This window comes from Elaeis guineensis, chromosome 13 (genome assembly GCF_000442705.2).
Source record: "Elaeis guineensis isolate ETL-2024a chromosome 13, EG11, whole genome shotgun sequence".
Classification (NCBI taxonomy): Eukaryota; Viridiplantae; Streptophyta; class Magnoliopsida; order Arecales; family Arecaceae; genus Elaeis; species Elaeis guineensis.
Window position 1 is genome coordinate 8810837 of NC_026005.2, and position 19950 is coordinate 8830786.

Below are 19950 nucleotides of genomic sequence, written 5' to 3' on the forward strand. Positions count from 1 at the left end.
GGAAGTATTAACTCATACGTAAGTGAAACAAATTAATAATATCGATTATAAAAACAAGTGATTCTTAGGGTGAAATGGTCGTTATGTTGAAGAATTAAGATACAAGAGATTCATGGAAACTGTTCTTTATGAAAAATCTCTGCAGAAAATTTTGGTAGGTGTTAAAGAATTGGAGTTGCACTGCCTTTATTTCCTTTTTAAACTTGTCAATAGCTTTCCATCAAAAAAAAAAAAAAATAGGAAGAAGAACTTGTCGATTTCTGGAAACAGATCTCAGACAACTTCCTCTTGATCATCCATGCCCACGTTGCTTACTAAACTACAATGCATTACTGGAATAGCTCCATTATCCATATACCATTCTTTGGTTGCCCGCTAGTTTACTCTAGGTATTGGTCAATTATAAAATCAACTGATATGGATAACAAGATTAAGTTAATTTGAGTTAACCTAAACCACTGTATGTTTATTTTACAATAAGGCTTAGGCCACTGACTGCCATAAGTTCACAGATATAAATTTTAGAATGAACAAATTATAAATCATTGTATAATCAAGTGGGCGACGAATAGAATATATTGGAGTAGTTATATATTTTAAGGATATGATGAGTTTAGTTGTGTCTACATGTTTCAAGCATTAGTTATATTAGCACGACAAGTTGATCATCCTTCAACGCACAGCACATGAGAGGAATGAGATGCATCTGATTGTAGAAATTTCATTTAACTAGAGTTGTAGAGTATCTTCAGTCAAAGAAGAATGATTAAATCTATTTTTATCGACGAATTATATGCAAAACTCATTTACCCTTAACATGCATGGAGTTTGATATCCCTTTTTTAACCTTAGCCTAATCCTTCATTACTCTTGATAGCTAGCCTAAGGATGAGCACTTTGAAGAACATCAAATTCAAACTGGATAATTGATATCACTTATTCATTATTTATAAATACAGAAACACAAAGGCTGAAACCATATTTCCATTATTTTTCTTCGGACATTGTCATTTGAAAGAGAAATTACAATATATAGATGATAAATAATATGCATCAAATTGCTTCTTCTTTTCCCTTTATTGAGAGGGAAAGATGAGACATAACCCTTACTCTATGTGATGTGGAGAAGAAAGGATCAGAAAATCATCCCACAAAAATTTTACTAATCAAATCAAAGTCGGCTTTCAATTAATTCTTGCTAGACTGCCCTTTACGTAGAGGAACCTTACAAGATTATCATAAATAGTACTAAAATTCTAAAACTATAGATATAACACAATTTCAAATCTATCCAATTTGTTTATCAATTATTAATAACCCCATTAAGAAGTCTTGGCGTGCATGCATGCATGCAGCCAGCAATTATTAATAACCCCATTAAGAACTCTTCGACATAGATACATAGATACATACATAATACATGTGCGTGTGTTTGGGTCCATCCATCTAAACACCTAGGTTTCTAGATAGTATCGTAATATGGTATTAAAGTCCATCAATCCTCATTCATCTATCGAAAAACAGAATATAGTTATAACTGTGTGCAGGGTATTTTTGGAGAGGCACTGTGAGCAGATTGAAGACGTTCTTCGGCCGTGTGCGGTGAAGCAGTGTCTCTCGAGTAGTTAGTGGGGAGGGAAGAAGGAAGAAAGAAATTTTAGAGAGAAGATTTAGATGGATCAATTACTGTTTTAAAAGTAAGGACATTTTTGTCTCGCAAGAGACTTAAAGTTAAACACCCAATTTTAATGAACCAGAAGTTACATTTTGGGTCGACAGAGCTTAAATGTTAAAGTTCGGTCCACAAATGGAGCAGGCAGGCATCACAATCCCCCATAATATATGCGTGTGTTTGGGTCCATCCATCTAAACACCCAGATTTCTAGATAGGATCGTAATATGGTATTAAAGTCCATCGGTCCTTATTCATCTATCAAAACCTCCCCACTCAAAGTTAATGATCCACGTGTCACTTCTTGTTCCAGGTTTCATCTGTTTGGGATTTAGATAGAATCTTAATATGGCATCAAAGCCCACTGATCCTTCACTCATTTTACAGTTTCCTTCATGTCCACGGCATGGCCCTGCTCACCAGGAGACTTGAGTGGCATTAGAACCCACCATTGGTTCGTCCACTTAATAATCTGCTTTGACCGAACGGATGAGATTTCTAGTGCCATCAAAAGATCATGGTAGGGCTCGATGACTCCGACTAATCCACGTGTCATTCAATTCCTCGTTCCGGATTTCATCCCTGAGGCTCCACACGTGAGAGGAGGAGGTCCTCAATGCCATCTTGGGAGAAATATGAGGTTCTCAAAGCCTTACCGGATTAAGGTGCAAACTTAGATCCGAGATTGTTCTACCGCCGCCTGGTACGTTCCCTAAGTAACAGGGTATACAGTTTTGTTTCAATTGATCGGTTCAAACCGGTCTTCTCCTCTGTACCAAAAAATAAAACCGGTCTTTTCAAACCGTGATGAGAAAAACGATGGTCGAGATCAACTCACAAGCAAACCGTGAGGTGGGTGGATTTTTTTTCCTCCATTGTCATCAAAAAAAAAAAAGAAAAAGAAAAAGAAAAAGAAAAGAAAAGAGAACCGTGAGTACTTCAACTTGCCCCTATTTCTATTTCATCGAACTCACTACCCTCCAAGGTCCTTGACAAGATGAGGGCAAAACACATATATAGGTCGATATAGCAACCTTAGGACGTACAAAACTGCTTCCACCCATTATAGTGAAACTCCAGCAATTTTTACCGGAGATGCATGGAGCTTATTATTGAAAGGGGAAACAAAAAAGAAAGAAAGAAGAAAGAGATGTATGTATATATGTATGTATGTATGTATGTATGTATATGTAGGCATAAGGCCGTCAGAATAATTTTAAAGTATATGCAGTTTCCAACCTCCATGTCTGAGCTTCCTGGAAGTCCTGAGAGTTGATGCTCTGATCTAGCATAGTTTATGTCAAGCATGGCCTTGTAAATTAATGCCGTCTGAGTTTGTAAGTAGCTTAAGGACTCTTATACTAGTTTTAAGAGAGGAAAAATAACTATTATACAAAAAAAACAAAGAAGGAAAGCTATTTCATCTCCACTATTTTCTTTGGACAATGTTGGTTGGAACAAATATTTAGAGAATTTTATTCAAGTACCCATAAATTTACATACTAGTCCATACACACCTAAAATAGCTTAGATTGAAGGTTGATTCTTTCTGTTGTCTCTCTGATGAGTGCTAGATCATGCACACCTACGGTAGCTTAGATTTAAGGTTGATTTCTTCGGTTCTCTCTCTTGGATGGGAACTTATTAGTTGATCTGGCCTCCTCTCCCTTCGCTTGGTGGTGGCCTGGAAGGCCTTCTTGAACGCCTGGTTCTGATAGTGGACCCCTCTACCTACATGAAAGAAGACATGATAGATGGTAGTCCAGCATGCTCTGATCTCTGTTGGGATCCAACATGTATAGCTTACAACAAACACACGCACAGAGAGAGAGAGAGAGAGAGAGAGAGAGAGAGAGAGAGAGAGATGTTACTCTGGCATCCGTTCCATCATCTTCTTCTTCAGGACCAGGACCCTCGAGATCATCACAAGAAACCGGGAAGCCCAAGCAACCAGCACAAGCGTTGACGATCCATTGCAGAAGAGAACAAGAATACACGAAGGACACCAAGCCTAGACAGGCTTCCTCCTTCTCTCTGGCCATCTTGTATCTCTTCCTTCACCTCTGTCCTTGCCTCCTCTCTATTTAATCCTACTATTCTTCTCTATCCTTGAAAACATAAAACTCTACCGCAGCTCTCAGGGTTTGTTGGATGTCATCACGAAGCCATTATTTATTGCAGCAGGTCTTAGTTTCCTTTGCAATGACCATATCAACCTCATAGTTTGGGCTATATTTATAGCGTTGCAACTGCTAACACTGACCCATCTTAGGTCCAGCAGCCCCCGATGGTCAATTAAATCCCAAGATTTCATGATAACAAGCACCAAGGGAATGCTGCAAATATAGAAGATTTTAACATCAATACTTATATGCAAGTAGTTGATCCATCAGTGTTGTTGATTTTTTTTCAGATCCTCCCTACTTTTGATGGGGTTCATGTCGTATTTTTCATACGAAAAGGTAAGTGAGCTTTCTCCGCATGGATCCACTATTGAATCATGCAATGAAAAATTTTGAAGTGCTTTGAGATTTATACGTAGCACCATGCGATTTTTTACATTACACAAGAAGATCAATTATTCTTCCGTGCAAAGGATACAATCCGAACCCTTTTTTTTCATATTGTGTGTTAGCATCCGTTATACGAGATATAGGCCTTCTAATTTACCTTGATCAACGGCGCATAACACATCGAGGGTACTCAAGAAATTTCGTGACGGCTTAGGGGTCGATCGGTAATTTCAACTCCCCATAGTCAATAACCATGATAGCGGAGCCACCTACCCTCTGGGCGCGTGCTCCTGCGGTCGCGACAAACGCTAAGAACGCCACGGTGACGACGGTCGGCGCGGTCCAGGTGCACTTGGCAAAGCTAGGCACGCAGCACAACAAGCTTTAAGAGTCGTGCAAAGTTGGCCATTGTATATGTACACCGTCCCTAAGCTGTACCCACACCAACTGCATTAAACAATGCCCCGACTCAGATGTCATTCACGGCCATGTACATGTACCATGCAGTATGAATCATTGGACCCTTCGTGCAAGCCCCTGCAAGCCCTCGATATAAAATTACACCTTTGAATTTTGACTAGCTTTACTATTCCAATCCAGCTAGTTCTTTAGTGCACCAATGCTTGAATATTTGTAAAGAGGATTCCACATTATAAAAGTATGTTCCACAAGCTGAGCTGAACTTTGGATTGTTTGTGTTTGATTAAGTCACAATAAGAAGCATGTTACAAGCCAATTAATGTCGAGTACACTTGCTCGGTTGTGACAGGTAAGTCGACAGGGCTTGGTCAGGATGTTCCTGGCATTCCTCTCCTCCATGCATGTGCTAGGGGCCTAATTATTAGATGGGCCATATCAGCGGATGAGTCCAATAGTCACCACATGACCTCTTGTATTTAAATAATTCATGATCAAATGAAGGGTGCCTGTTATCCATCATATATTTACTTCAGGATTTGGATTGGCCCATTCGACGTGGCCCTTGCAATACTTCCTTATGCTAAGGAGTGGTGCCAGGCTCAAAATCAATAGAACGATGGCCTTGCATGTTTAGTTTCAAATAATAAAAAATATTAATTCTCTAATTGCCGAGATCAATAAGAAATTGACAAGGGATTAAATAAAAGCATCACTCATGCTTAGGACTTTGACATTCTTTTTGCAGTGACACATTACATATTGTCATAAAAAAATTTATTTTTTGTGATGATATTTTATATTATTATAAATAATATACCAATCATGATAATTTTTTAATGACATACTATATATTATCATAAATAGTATCTTTTTTTTGTGACAATATAAAATATTATCACAAGTTCTGATATTCTTGTTAAGTTAGGATCTAAGTTTATTTAAATCCAATCATAAATATTACAAATCAAATCATAAATATCATGATTAGCCTGCGGTCAGTCCAAATAAAATCATGTTGTAGTATTTCTTCATCAATATAAGTCATGGCTAGATCTACTCAAATATTATTTGTATTAATTTAGGTTTTCACTCAAAAAAGCTAGTTGAAAATATTTAGATTCTTTAGGTTTATACAAATATGCAAAATCTATCTAGTGGATAGCTAATATAGATTATATATATATATATATATATATATATATATATATATATATATATATATATATATATAAAATCTTATTTATATTAAATTTAATTATCAACTGATTTTTGATTTGTTAAAGGAAAATAATTGGCTTCGCTTGTCATCTTTTGCTAGATGCCAATGCCATCCAAATGGCCTTGTGACACCAAAACATTTCTTTCGATAAGCTAATAATACCCAAAAGAGAAAATTAACAGATCAAAGTGGCACACATTTAATAGAAAATGTTGTATGTTTCATGAAGTAAAACCAAGGACTTGGACAGCTAAAAAAACAAGATATGTTGTTTTACCACCGTAATTAGAGGCAGGCAGGATAACACAAATAGGATACAAGTGGCGTCACACAGCAAAACTAGTGATATAGGCTTTCCATGCTCATGTTACATTGCCAATCTACATGCTCCTGTTGAACAAAAAATGCATAATACTAGTAATATATAATGATGAAAAATAAATCAAGAACAATGATCACATATTATTATATTATAACAGTCATGAATTGATATTTTCATCATTCATCTAAAAGTATAGCAGTATTTTTAGCATTCAACCCAATACGCTATATGGCTGAAAAAAAGATTTCCTTAAGCAAAAAAAAAAAAAAAAAAAAAAAAGAAGAAGAAGAAAAAAGAGGAAGAAAAAAAAGTGAAAAAGTTGTGAGAAAGTGTTGTAGCAACACCCTTCATCATCAAAACAGCCATTATAACAATCATAATTGTATTTAAATATAACTATTTTTTTAAAAAAATAAAGCATAAAATAATTATTTTTTAAAGCAGTAAATAACGACAGTTTTGTTGTTTGTTATTCGCGGATAATTAACTTTGGCTTTCATCATTAATTAAACCAGCTTAGCGGCTTGGCCTAAAAATAGCCACCAAAGACCCAGTCCAAACCACCTCCGAGTCTGAAGCCCCTCCCGTCCGAACCCCCAGCCTCACATGTAGCACCAGAATACTAACCAACTCCTAGCCGACCAATAGCCAACAGCTATCTAATGGCCCCCACCACCATCCTCTCCTTCCGCTCCTTCCATGGCCGGGCCTGAGGATCCCCTCCCCGTCCTCGCGGCCGCGCCCCGCCGAAGCGCCGCCTCCCCTTCCACCGAGTACGGCCAGCCCATGATCTCCTCCACCGCCGTCACCCTCGTCGAGCCCCCACGTCGCCGCCGCCCCCGCCGCGTCCTCCGCCTCATCCGCGCCATCTGCCGCACCCTCCCCCTCTTCACCCCGCGGTGCCACCTCCCTCAGACCACGTGCAAGCTTCTCCACGCGCCCCCGTCCCTGTCCTCCTGCTCCGTGTCCCACCTGCCCTCCAGCCGCTCCACCACAGCCTCCATCGCCGCCGCCAGCCACGTCACGGGCACCCTCTTCGGCCCCCGGCGCGGCCGCGTCACCCTCTCCCTCCAGGAGAACCCCCGGTGCTTCCCCTCCCTGGTGGTGGAGATCCCCGTCCAGACTTACGCCCTCCTCCGCGAGATGAGCTCCGGCATGGTCCGCATAGCACTCGAGTGCGAGAAGCGGGCTCCCGACAAGGCCCAGTCGCGTCCCTCGAGGCTGCTCCTTCTCGACGAGCCGCTGTGGACCGTGTTCTGCAACGGGAAGAAGAGCGGGTACGGGATGCGGCGGGAGGCGACCGAGGAGGACCTGGCCGTGATGGAGACGCTCCGACCGGTGTCGATGGGCGTCGGGGTTCTGCCGGGAAGGTCCGACGTGGAGGTGCCCGACGGCGAGGTCGCCTACTTGCGCTCTGGCTTCGAGCACGTGATCTCGAGCCGTGACTCCGAGACGCTGTACATGGTCACCCCCGACGGCGGCAACGGCCCCGAGCTCAGCATCTTTTTTGTCAGGATCTGATGATGGATGATCGATATATTCTTGCAAGCAAGCAAGCATCTTGTGATGGAGAGAGGGAGGGTGGGAGCAAGAGCTTTGAGATCGAGAGAGAGGGGAGGTGTCCTAGGGGTTGGTAAGGATGGTTTTCAGCCAGTTAGTTTCTAGTTGACGTAGGTTTGGTTTATGTCCTTGGTTTAAGTGATCGATGTTTTCGCTTTTGTTTTGGTCATGTATATGCGGGAACTTGTTGCATTGGTTTCTTAATAAAATATTTAACTTAAAATTTTAAAATTTTATAAATATAAATTATTTAAGTATAAAATTTTATTTTAAAGTTTTTAATAACAATAAAATTTAATATTTTATCTTTATTTTTCTCTTCTCTCTTAAAATTTTATGAAATTCTATAGATATATATCTTAATTATTATTTCCCATGAGGTGCATCGCAAAGAGAAGACTCTCGTAAATCAACAGATGCATTCTAATGACGGTTATTCCAAGAGGTATAATAAATGGATAATGTAAAAAAATATGTCTAACGAAAAGGATGCCTAAACATCCAATCATACTCATCCTTTCACATTTATTTAGGATTATATACTTTCCATTCATCAGAATAACATTTCTTCCTATCTAATAATACTAGATTAGAGAAAAAAATTGAGGATACTAGTTAAGTGAACTCAAATGTACCCATTAAATACTTGAGAAGAGGATCGTGTCCTCATAAAAAAAGATTGAGAAAATTTATTTTAATCAAGTTTTTTAATTTTCAATGCATTTGGATTGACTAAGTTCGGATTCAATCTTGATTTTTTTTTATTAGAGTACATTTCAAGGCAAATACGAAGCGGTTTATTGTATCTTAGGAGTAGACCGCTATTGACTATTTACATCTGGATAGAACAAATTTTACTTTAAAGGAAGCATCTTCTAAAGTATGCCTTAAACTGAATAATATCAAACTTTGATTTATTTTTTCATTGTGTATAGAAAGCTATTAATTAAATATCAAACATAAAATTATAATACTAAATGATAAAGACTTTTCAAGAATTTTAGAGTAGAATCCTGTTTTATTTACCATTGTATTATAACATCCTTAGATGATTATACTTTTGCAACACTAGGGAAATTCTCTGGACAAAATTTTAACTGTTGCAACACCAGATGCACTATTAGCTGATTCTTTTAGGAGTGTACTCTGTTATTGAAAATTTTATTCCAAGGACACTGTCACCTCTACCGCCGCCCAATTTGATATAGAAAAAAGATTTTATTTGTCACGATAGAATTCCATCTATTCTTTCCATCTCCACCGCATGGAGTCATGGGATGTATTAGAACAAAAATATGATAAAGAAAATGAATGTCTAAAAAAATATATTGTAAAAAAAAATTTCGACTATAAAATGGCAGATGAAAAACCTATAGTACAACAAACTCATGAACTTTAAGTTTTGGTTTATGATATGACCCAAAAAGAAATCAATCTTGATGAAAAATTCTTTGTAGCTGCAATTATCGAATGGAAATCTTTTGATTTATCATTAAAACATAAAATTATAATACTAAATAAGAAAAATTTTCCAGCAGGTTGAGCATAGCATCGACTTTAATCCACGACTGCCAGTTTTCTGTTTTTTTTTCGTTTTTATTTGTGCTACTTTGTTTCGTTTTTCAGGGAACAACAACGTATATGGTGGCAGTGGCGGCAGGAGATGCAAAGCATCTCATGCGGAGGCAGCAACAGCATAGTTGCGGACAGGTAACGATGATCTCAACGATACCGGCAAAAGTAATGAAAGCAGCGATTATGAAACAAATAGCAACCTGTTGCAATGATAGACGTGCTATATCAATCTAATCCGAGCTAATCCCATGCCTTTGATCAACATATCTCTTTATGCTTGCTTCTCATCATTTGACCCTTGATAAAAATGTTGCCATCTTAAGGAGTGTTAGCACGCAGCTATGCTTCGGATTAATCCTGCCACAAGATAAGAAGGCAAAGGTTTCATCATGCTTACCCTAATTTTCTGGCATTAGGCTTCAGGATTGCTTATGGTTCATGGCTTTTTTTTACAAGTACAATTCTCGAATGGGAAGAAGAATTATTGCCTTTAGCATAAAAAAATCCGGTACCGTAAAGGGTGTCTTCTTGTTCCTTCACGATAACATCAGATATGTTGAGAATTTGAGAAGCACCGGAGTTGCTTAGCATAATAAAACAGCAATTATAACTGCCATGGGGTGTCAAATCTACCTTTAAGTCTTGGGAATTAACATAAGCTGTCTGACTATAATTTTGCAAGTTTGCCAGGCCTTGGGAAAAAGTCGAACAATCCAAAACATTGTAAGGCATTTTTATTTTTTTTGTTGAGAAAGAATACTGTTATTTTTCCTGTACATCCCATTTGACTTGTTCAACCAAAACAAACATCACAGCTCACTCAAGATGATCTTTCTTTATAAAGAAGCCAAAATAGTTTAGGATAAGCAGGACTAAACAAACAAACAAACAAATGCTTAAAGCTGGGCAAAATTTTAACGGAATGGATTTCTACGAGTTACAACCAACATAAAAACGTTGTTATTAGTGGGCAAGCTTCCTCCACAAATAGCTTTTCGGTGCTGCAAGACACTTCACTCTTCCGAAGACGAAGCCTGCCTTTGGAGGGTTGCCATCAACAAGGGAGTGCTCATATATTTCTTTGCACTCTTGTACCACCTGATCAAACAAAGCAAACAAATTTCAGAAGTGTTTTCCAAAATATTTTCAACCATCCAGGGCCTATTGAAATCGGTGTTTGTCATATTACTTTTCACCTCTGACATTAACAGTTTCTATAAACACATAGCAAAAAAACTTCTTATCTATGAATATTCAGATAAAATCTAACTTTTAATGCGCCACACCTTTTAATGGTCTTCTACAAATACTGAATCATCAAAAGACAAACTGCACTACACTAGGTCCAACTTTCAATTTTCAGTTTTGTAGCCACTTCTTGCTTATATTTTCAGCAAAATAGTTAATTCCTCATATATATCCTACAGTGCAACGTATGTGCTTGCTTAAGTAGATATCAGAAACAAGATTTCTCCAGTGTGAAATCAGTACTTGGTCAAAAAATGGTCCTAGCGATCCTAGCATCTTTTCTGCACTCCCCCAATGCCTGATCAGTTTGGAGGCATATCACTGCTATTCACAGTTATTAATTGAATATTTGTGACCAAAACCAAAGGCAGTCACTGATCTTCAAGCTTAGTTTAATACAGAAAACGATAGGGGTGATTGCCAATCTATAAATGGGAAAGCCACTATCAAGTCACCAAAGCAATTGTGACAGAAACATATCCTATAAAATAGCTTTCTGCATTTATAAAGGCTAATATTGCACAAATTTTGAGCAACTGTCACTTGTCCAATAGAAAATAATAGCAGCATTACCTCCTTGGCTTCCTTGCGTGGTATGCCTTCTCGCAATGCAACCAGTTTCTCCACAACTTCAGGCTGTATACCAACATAAAACACATGTTAGAGTAATGTAGAACAAGAACCCTCACTGATACAAATCATTACTGAATGATAGAAAAAACTAAGCGATCTTATTGTGTGTATGAAATTATATTTGGTATTTGAACAATTGAATGCTCAACAGTCAAAATATTCTAAGTTTTCTATTTGGCAAAAACAAAAAATTACCGGGCAATCTGGTTGATGTTCAAGAATATTTGTGTAGATTAGAGTGAAGCTGTCCAAACTCTCAGCTGAAGCTAGCTCCCTTAGATCACCTAGAATCCTCACTCTGTTTTCAACTTTCTGCAGGAAAACTCACAGAATTTCAGGTGAAAGGGAAACCAAACAGTCATGACTTCAGCACAGCAAACAAGTAGAATATTAACTTCTTTTATAAAAAAACAAGTAGATTATAATAATATCAGCGAAAGGCAGCCTAATGAATTATGCAGGATGAATTAAAATATCATGTTTTAACCCGCAACTTTGAATGCACGAAAATAACATAACACAGGTTGTAAAAAAATGAGGGTGAAAAGAACACAATTAGGTAGTACATAATAGCACTAAATGATACTTACCGTTACGTTGATGTACTCCCTGAAGAAATCTGTAATTACCTCTTCATCTAACCTCATCCTTTCAATGGTTTCCTCCCTGATATGGTTTCTCTACAGAAACAAGACACTGAGACTTGAATATGCCATGGGCATGACTATTGGAAATTGGAACTTTTTTTGGCAAAAGGGCATCTCAATCAAAAAATACAGAGCAAACCTGTGTGAGAAGATGATCAACATAAACCACAATAGTTTCCTCTAAGCAAGCTTCAACGAACCTTCTAAATGATCTTTCTTCAATGTACCTTAAGAAAACAAGATAGCAGAACTTTGACAAAGTTAATTAAAGAGTAGGAGATTTATGTCCAAGTTAGCAAAAGTGCAGTCAATGATGTAATATCCACTAACTTCATAGATTGGCATTAATTTTTTTTTCCTAGATGGTATAAGGTAAGCTTAAGCAAGTTCTTTTCCAATTGTCACAAGTCGATAAGGTCTCAATGAGACATGGTGTTCATTTCATGTTCTGGAACAAGGACAAATGATTTACATAAAGGAGAAAGAATATATGAATTGTTCATAAAATTGGAATGCCAATATGACATGAAATGGGCTACGAAGCTAGATGATCATGAAGTTAGATTGAAGTACCCATTCTTGACATGGTAGTCTGTTCTTATCTGGAACAAGGATTGAGCTAGCACATGCCCATGATGTGCCATCTTGGCACTAGCACAGTAGACTATGTCATTGCTTGGCATGCACTTGCATCATGCATGCCAAGTATTTACATTCAGCTGGCAATGTTTCAGAGCTGTCTCCTGGTGAGGCATTGGCATGGTACATGAGTGCTGGCCAGCACTTCAGTCCATGTTCAGGAGACCCTCCTTGTGGGCCTTGGTACCTCAAACTCAAAACAAATATCTTTATGAAATAGGTGGCTTCAATTGTTCGATGGAAGAAAAAGTTTTCAACTGCTTTCACAAAACTGGTGACCATCAGAAAAGAAAGTTGGATCATCTAGTTGGCATGTAGAAATATTAATCTATTTTATTTTATATTTTTGGTCTATTTTGTGTTCCTTAATCTCCTAGGTTTTAGGAGTTGATTAGTGAGGCATTTGTTGTGGCTATGCTGGTTCAGGAGTCCTACACAGAATTCCATATAGGATTTGTCATTCAAGTAATAACATTGTGTTAGGAATTTACTTGTGATTTTATGCAGATCCACGAATTTTAGCATCAACAAAATTCAGCTTAGTTTAATGTAGAGGGACTACATCAGTTAGCCCCGGCCAAGGCAAAAGCCCATAAGATTACACCTATTTGCCTTTTCGTGCAGATGAACTATTGGTGTCTAAGGACAATATAGTTATGTTACCTATTGAATATTGATTGTTAATTAAAGAAATAAGAGCATAGTTAGTGCTAGATTGGTCTGTTGGAGGAACGATTCAAAGAAAAGAATGTAAGATCACTAAAGTCTCCATTACAATGGAGTTGATTTGCTTCTCACACAAAGCAATGAGGAATTAAATAAAGGCAGTCTGAATATCACAAAAGCACAGGAAACATTGTAGAGACATCTAGTATTGTGTGATCACCACATCCCAATTTTCTATAATGAAAATTATATGTAGTAATATAGCCTCAGACATTGTATTGATTGGACTTTTGAAAATAAAGATTGTGCATGCACATGAATGCAAGTGAGACAGTTGAGGCTGATGCAATGATAGGACGCATGGTGATGGAGGACCTATTGAGTTGGTAATGAGGGTTTCACGCTCGTATCATATGGGAAAAGGAGACAGAGCTAAGACAATGGATGTCAATGTGCCAGGGCTTGTAAGGGTCTGTACATAAGATACCCCATGTAATTAAGAACTTCAGAAACAAAAATATCATTGATGAAAAATACTTCCATATTGCATTGAATGTTCAAACTAGTATCATTTTATTCTTTTCACTTAAACTGAAGGAAAGGAGGCTTACATCTTAATATCCCCATAATAATCACCAAATGTCGCAACAAGATACTCAGTGACCAATCCTTCTAACCAATCTGAAATCATAGAGAAAAATCCCTGATAAATGAAATGCAATGAAAGAGCATTTATTTAAACAATTGCAACATCCAAGCTGAGCTCATTATTAGAGTACATCATTTAAGATTGACCATTTTTTTACTGGTCCCAGTGAGGCTGAATCACCATACTACTAAAAAGTTCGACAAGTGATCATGCAATCTAAACAAGTGAATCAGAACAATATACCCATATTTCACATACACAATTTGAAAATCCAACAGCCACAGAAAGGTTCCATGATAGAGAAGACAGCATAACGTAAAACATGTAAAAATGTATGAGAATACTGCTCTGTAATCATATAATTCTGAATTTTATTTTTTGAAAAACACATAAGTTCAGAATTTTAATTCCCAATCCAGTACATTTATATCAAATATTTTCATACAGAATCAAGAATGAATGTTTCTAAGTTTTCAGTATCAGATAACATGCATTCAACATATACATAGGATCTGGAAACGTGCTTGCTTAAGAACTTTTCTTCACAAACAAAAGATCCCATATCATTTATTTGTGTGCGCACAAAAGCAATCAAAGAGGAGGCTACTTAGAGCAATCAATTATCTGGCAGTACGGATTACTTATTATAATATAAAAAGTGAGTTTTTTCATGTAAAAGATGCTACTTAAGAAAATACCTTTCTGGTAAAGCTTAGCAAGTAGCTCCTGCACACCTGGGTCATCAAATATAACATTAACAGTTTGATGGACAGCTTCCTGCATTTGTCAACAAGTCCAACGCTCATAACTTTATATGTGTCATGTGTCTCATTTGATACACGCAATTCCCATGAGAACTAGTCAGAGTATAGCACTTAGTGAACAATATTAATGCAAAAGAAAACTTACAAGTTATAACTACTACATGTTTCTAGGCCCACCTCAAGATGAAAAGTGAAAGGGAAGAAAAAGGTTCAAATTTTTCCAGAGCTCCAAATTTTACAACCGCACACTAATTTATTTATATATCACCATTTTTTCAACCACTGAGTACAATTCTAAAAGTTTCCAATACAGTTTCCCTCAAACTCCTAAATTGTACCTTTCAACTTCTGCAATATTGTTACTTCATCCTCAAATGAAGCATTTTGTGAGATTCAATTTCTAAATCTTCCTTTCTCTGATCTCCTTCAACAACTAATAAACACTGAAGCTCCAGCATTCCTAACCTCATTCATGCCATAATCCATTCAAGCAAGCATTCCAGCTAGTTTTTATATTACGCGATTAAAAACAGAACAAATAAAATCCTTCACTACTAGTTAATGAGCACTTTGCAATGATATAGAGCTACGGTGTTACATAACAATCTAGATTTGCCATGCAAGGTCATTAATTAGAAATGCTTCCTTGCTTAATAATTAAGACATATAAAGTCCAGCTTTCTTTGCTCTAGATAATCTGATTAAATATCATGTCATTTTGTTCATCTGCTAAATCTAGTACTGCTTCAATATGTTGATGATAAAGCTACTGCAATCTCTCTCTCTCTCTCTCTCTCTCTCTCTCTCTACAAAGTAACTAGATAATACACATATCAGCCCACATTTTCTCAATCATAGTTTATAGAAATCTTTGCTAGATAACAAAATGTAGTTGTTTCTTCCACAACCTTTTCTCAGTTCCTATTTAGCTAAAAATATTCCATATTCATGGATCTAAGAACATAAACAAAAGAAATGTCTTCTTTCATGTCTTTAGCTAAATCTAATCTGCTAGAAACATATCCACATTACATCATACGTAACTTTTCATTACAATGCTATTTCTAAATAAAATTCCATCTTCATATTACAAGAAAAATCTGATGAGCTTCTAAAAGTCACTGAGAGCTATAACCTCCATTCAACCATAGTTCCTACATGGAGGCTTGGTGAAAATAAAGTATATGGGCTCTAGTCACCCTAATTTTGCCCTCATATGTCAAGGATGTAGACCTCATGATGCAGCGTAGGGTGCAGCCAGCACATACCATAACCAACTAAGCCATGCCAAGAGTTGCAGAAGCCAATGGATTCGCAGGCAAAGACTTCAACAAACAAATATTTGATTCAGAGGTTTTCGATGGATTTTCTTAAAAATTTTCCATGAGGGACTATCAAATTTTAGCCATGTTTTTATATTTGTAGTAGAATAATTCTAGCATGTTTCCTTATTGTCGAGTCCTACTTTGACTATGATTCTGTATTGGGTTTAATGCCTGAATTAGGGTGAAGAGATCATGTCCTATATATTTGCATCTAATACATTGTACCTTTGATATACTAATAAGATTCTTTTCAAGAAAATTTCCTTCACCAAGTGAAGGGTTCTTTAATCCAGTTTACTTCTATTTACATGTTGACCTTTGAAGTATAACCTCGTCAATCAAATCACCCCTTCTTCCTTTCCCACTGCATCACCTCACCAATAGCTCCCATCAAATTCCACTTCAATGCCTAATGATGTCGTAACATCTTATGGATGAATATGTAGTTGCAACCAAAACCACATAATACTTAATGCTATCATTTTCTCATATGTGATTTGATATTTTGGCATTTTCGAAAGACAAACTCCAGTATACAAAACATGTTTATTCATGGAGAAAATATTTAGATGAACTAGCCTAAATAAATATTCCATATCTTAAAAATTTGCATCATACAACTGCTAGTTATGAAAACTTTATACTTATTATAGAACTTGACTCTAATATTGAATAACGAGTAAATAACAGTGTTTGTATTAATATGCTAACATATTTATCATTTCTATAACAGCCAAATCTAAATGAAATGAACCTTTTGGAATTCCAAAAGTTCAAAATGTTGCAAATGTTATAAGATATTAAAAAAACCAAAATGTGACCTTTTACTATCATCTGCTCAAATTTTACTAATCAGTTTAATTTGGCTATTAAGTCCTTCCAGTCTCCAACTTCAGCCCAGTACTTAAAATATTTGTATTTTCTTCGAGGAGTGACTTGAGACTACGAAATACTTTTCAGTATTGGAAAGAAAGAACTATGCACAAGTGTGCAAGGGTCACAAACCTTGGCAACCTCAAGAAAGCCTTTGCAAGTATCTTCAAAGTTAACCTGCAAAAGCAAAGCATATCAATTTCGAAAATGAACCATGTTAATGTTTTTATTAATTGATGCATTCAACCATACATACTAAGATGAAAGAAAAGTTACAAAATTGGGTAAGAAAAGAATATCCAAGCATTTGCTTTCATACTAATGAAGGTAATTGTAGAATGTTAAATATTAAAAAATAAGAAGTTCCAAAATGCTTATCCACAGGTTCTAGTTTTGTTCATATACTATTATATGCTGTTCACAAGATCAGTACTGAACTGGATCTGATCCAATATTGACCCAAATCTGATCCACACCCATATACCTATGGGCTGGGCATGGTTCAAAGACAAAAAAGTTTTGCCTGTGGTTCTGGTTGAAGTTAAAGCGTACCTGATCCAGACCAGCCTAACCTGATCATATAACACATTTGGGTAAGGGACTGATTTTTGTGAACCAAATCTAAAACCAATAGTTCATAGTGGATAATATAAACTTCTATGTCTATATGCTTCGTAGTTACTATAAAAATGATTCATTATATTTTGAAGTAATGTCATTTTATGGCATGAAGGAACTGAGCTTACCAAATGCTAGTACCTGCTTGCGACCCAGACCCAGACCTCACCTATGCCCAACCAAAACCAAATACTATTGGTAGAATAAGGGTCTCAACATACCGAATCCCTTCGTGGGTCCATGACCGAGTCAGTATGTACCCATCAGTAACACCCTTATGTAAAATAAATTAATCCAAGTATATTGCTAAACAAGGACAAGTTTCAGAGTACTCGTAATGAGCAAAATCCCTAAGCAAGCTATACATGTCTTCATCTAGCTCTAACTTTATTATTGTATATGCCTTCTTCTATCGGTCTATCACATCATTCAGTTGGACATTATATCAAATAAAGAAACCAATGATGTTGAAATATATCTTGTCAATCATTTCTGATCAGGTCTTCATCTTCATAGTACTTCCACGCAATCCAATCACTCTGTTTTATTCTATTGAATTCTCCGCATTTATTTCTAATCTTAGATTTTTTTTTTTTTTTTGGGGGGGGGGGTGATGTCTATGGTTCTAATTCGCCCTGTTCTTTTATGATCCAACAATTTATCACCTATTCATCTATAAGACATCAATCAAAAATCAAGAAATATGAAATTGAAGTTTATTGATGACATGAGGTCTAACAAGAATGCAGCACTTCATCAAAGCAGTTATTATGCAAATTTAGAGTGCATTTATGACTAAAATCCAGAATGATATAGCATCAATACAAACAATCAGACATCTTAAGCAAACTAGCAAGCTCTGTGGAATTTGAATATGAAAAAACTTCCAAAGAATCATGGATCAGAACAAGTTTTTGGCATATCTTAATTGCTTAAATTGAAAACTGAGCCAAAAAAAACTTATCACTATTCTCAGAACAAAGTATGCTGAAATAATAGATTTTCCACTGACACCACTAGAAATAACATCAGCCCATGCGACCATATAAAAATTACAATTAGAATTAAAATTCGACTTCATTTTTAATTTAATTACTCAGAATTTAGCCTGCTTGTATTCAGAGGGAGCAAGATCAGTTAGGGCTTTCAGTTTCAGTTTTAAACTTTTGATGGTTATATTCCCCTTGTGATGAACGGCTGGGTTTCAAGAGGGTTTAATTTTCTTTCACAATGTAAACCATAAATAAAGAGCAAGCATTTGGCATCTAGCATAGTGCATAAAAGGAATTTATTGAAAAAAGTGTCCTCTTTGAGAAATGTTGGTGTTTACTATAAAATCTCTGGCTACTGGCTGTTCCAGTTTATTTTTCCAGGAAGCAGTGATTCTTCCATGGTCTATTGAAGACTAAACAGTGGTTTCTAGCTCTCATATAAGAAGAGATGGCAATTCTTCAACTAATTGACCTTTCTACCTATCTTTGTGTGATTTTTCTCATTGTTATTTTTCTCAAAAGAATCTAGCCTCAATAAGGAACTCTTCATTTTTGACATTTTCAAACTTCCATAAGTGAACAGCTAAGAAACTTGAAATGACTCTAGGCTTTCTTGTAACCGTCAGTGTAGTTGACAAGAAAAATTATGAGAAGATGACAAGTACCAAATTATTTAAGATGAAAGCAACTGAGATAACTTTAATAAGTGACAATGTCTTGACTCTCGGGAGAGATTTTCTATAATTTAATACTTTGAATAATGCATCTATCTGGCACTTTGCAAATGTGAATGACCATATAAACCAAAAAAGAGAAGCCAAAGAAGGCCAAATATGGTATCATTAAATGTCAAATATATAAATTCTACTTAGATACAATCATTCTCAAAACCACCCCCATAACTCCGTATGTTAGTGCAGTGTGCAAGGGCACAATCAGCCAATAAATAACTGCAACCAAGAACTTTCATGAATTTATCATTCAAGAATCCCATGGGAAGTGGAATGCATCAAATAAGAAGCATTGAAAAAGCCCTTAATAGAAACAGAACAAATAGTTGTGTGGAAGAAAATTTATTGAACTCCTCAATATGACCTGTTCGGCATAGTTTTGTGGAAGAGCTTCCATTGTGCTATTACTAAGCTCCGATGCAAGCTCGTAGCAACGAAGGTTGTTGTTGATCTGATATCAAGCAATATGTACAGTAAATCATACTGCATAGTATAAAGTAGAAATTTCAGAAAGCTTGCCATTATACAATTTTCACAAACCATGGCGCACAGAGGTTCTAAACCAATCTCAGAAGCTGGTTCCTCAAGCCTCTGCCTTTCAGCTGCTTGAAAATCAATCATTACCTAGACATGGATAAACAGGAGAAAAAGAAGATAACAAATCAGATGATCACAAAATTTGTCAAGAAGATCAGCAGAAAAGAACATGAACATGCTTGCAACTCAAAGAAAACAATTCCTTTTCTTCAGTGCTTCGAGGAGGTACTGAAGCCAACGCCTTCATTCTTTAAAATTTATCATCAGTTGTAGTTTTGCATGGCAATAAGGAAACGGTGGATTGAATGGTAAAGTATAACTCAACCACCATATTTTCAGCTATCTTA

The 19950-nt window shown here is 36.6% G+C and overlaps 2 protein-coding genes and 1 long non-coding RNA gene across 3 annotated transcripts in view; 1 reads left to right on the top strand and 2 right to left on the bottom strand.

Annotated features, from left to right (window-relative positions):
* Window positions 1–3124: 3124 nt before the first annotated feature.
* LOC105056522 (uncharacterized) lies at window positions 3125–3728 on the bottom strand. Its single transcript, XR_012136310.1, has 2 exons — window positions 3544–3728; window positions 3125–3403 (listed from the first exon to the last, which is right to left on the bottom strand). It is a non-coding gene; the product is annotated as an uncharacterized lncRNA (long non-coding RNA).
* A 3072-nt stretch (window positions 3729–6800) lies between these two features.
* LOC105056728 (protein MIZU-KUSSEI 1) lies at window positions 6801–7937 on the top strand. Its single transcript, XM_010939038.4, has one exon. It carries the CDS (start codon window positions 6846–6848, stop codon window positions 7665–7667), a length of 822 nt encoding a protein of 273 aa, XP_010937340.1. The 5' UTR covers window positions 6801–6845; the 3' UTR covers window positions 7668–7937.
* Window positions 7938–9985: 2048 nt separating this feature from the next.
* The window catches only part of LOC105056523 (exocyst complex component SEC6), a 35781-nt gene continuing 25816 nt past the window's right edge, over window positions 9986–19950 (bottom strand). Inside the window, exons 16-25 of the mRNA XM_010938742.4 lie at window positions 19607–19690; window positions 19431–19517; window positions 16858–16902; window positions 14462–14540; window positions 13726–13795; window positions 11949–12036; window positions 11753–11842; window positions 11358–11474; window positions 11103–11165; window positions 9986–10379 (exon numbers count right to left, since the gene is read on the bottom strand). Of these exons, the coding sequence (XP_010937044.1) occupies window positions 10245–10379; window positions 11103–11165; window positions 11358–11474; window positions 11753–11842; window positions 11949–12036; window positions 13726–13795; window positions 14462–14540; window positions 16858–16902; window positions 19431–19517; window positions 19607–19690 (858 nt within the window). The 3' untranslated portion in view covers window positions 9986–10244. The remainder of the gene's footprint in view (window positions 10380–11102; window positions 11166–11357; window positions 11475–11752; window positions 11843–11948; window positions 12037–13725; window positions 13796–14461; window positions 14541–16857; window positions 16903–19430; window positions 19518–19606; window positions 19691–19950) is intronic.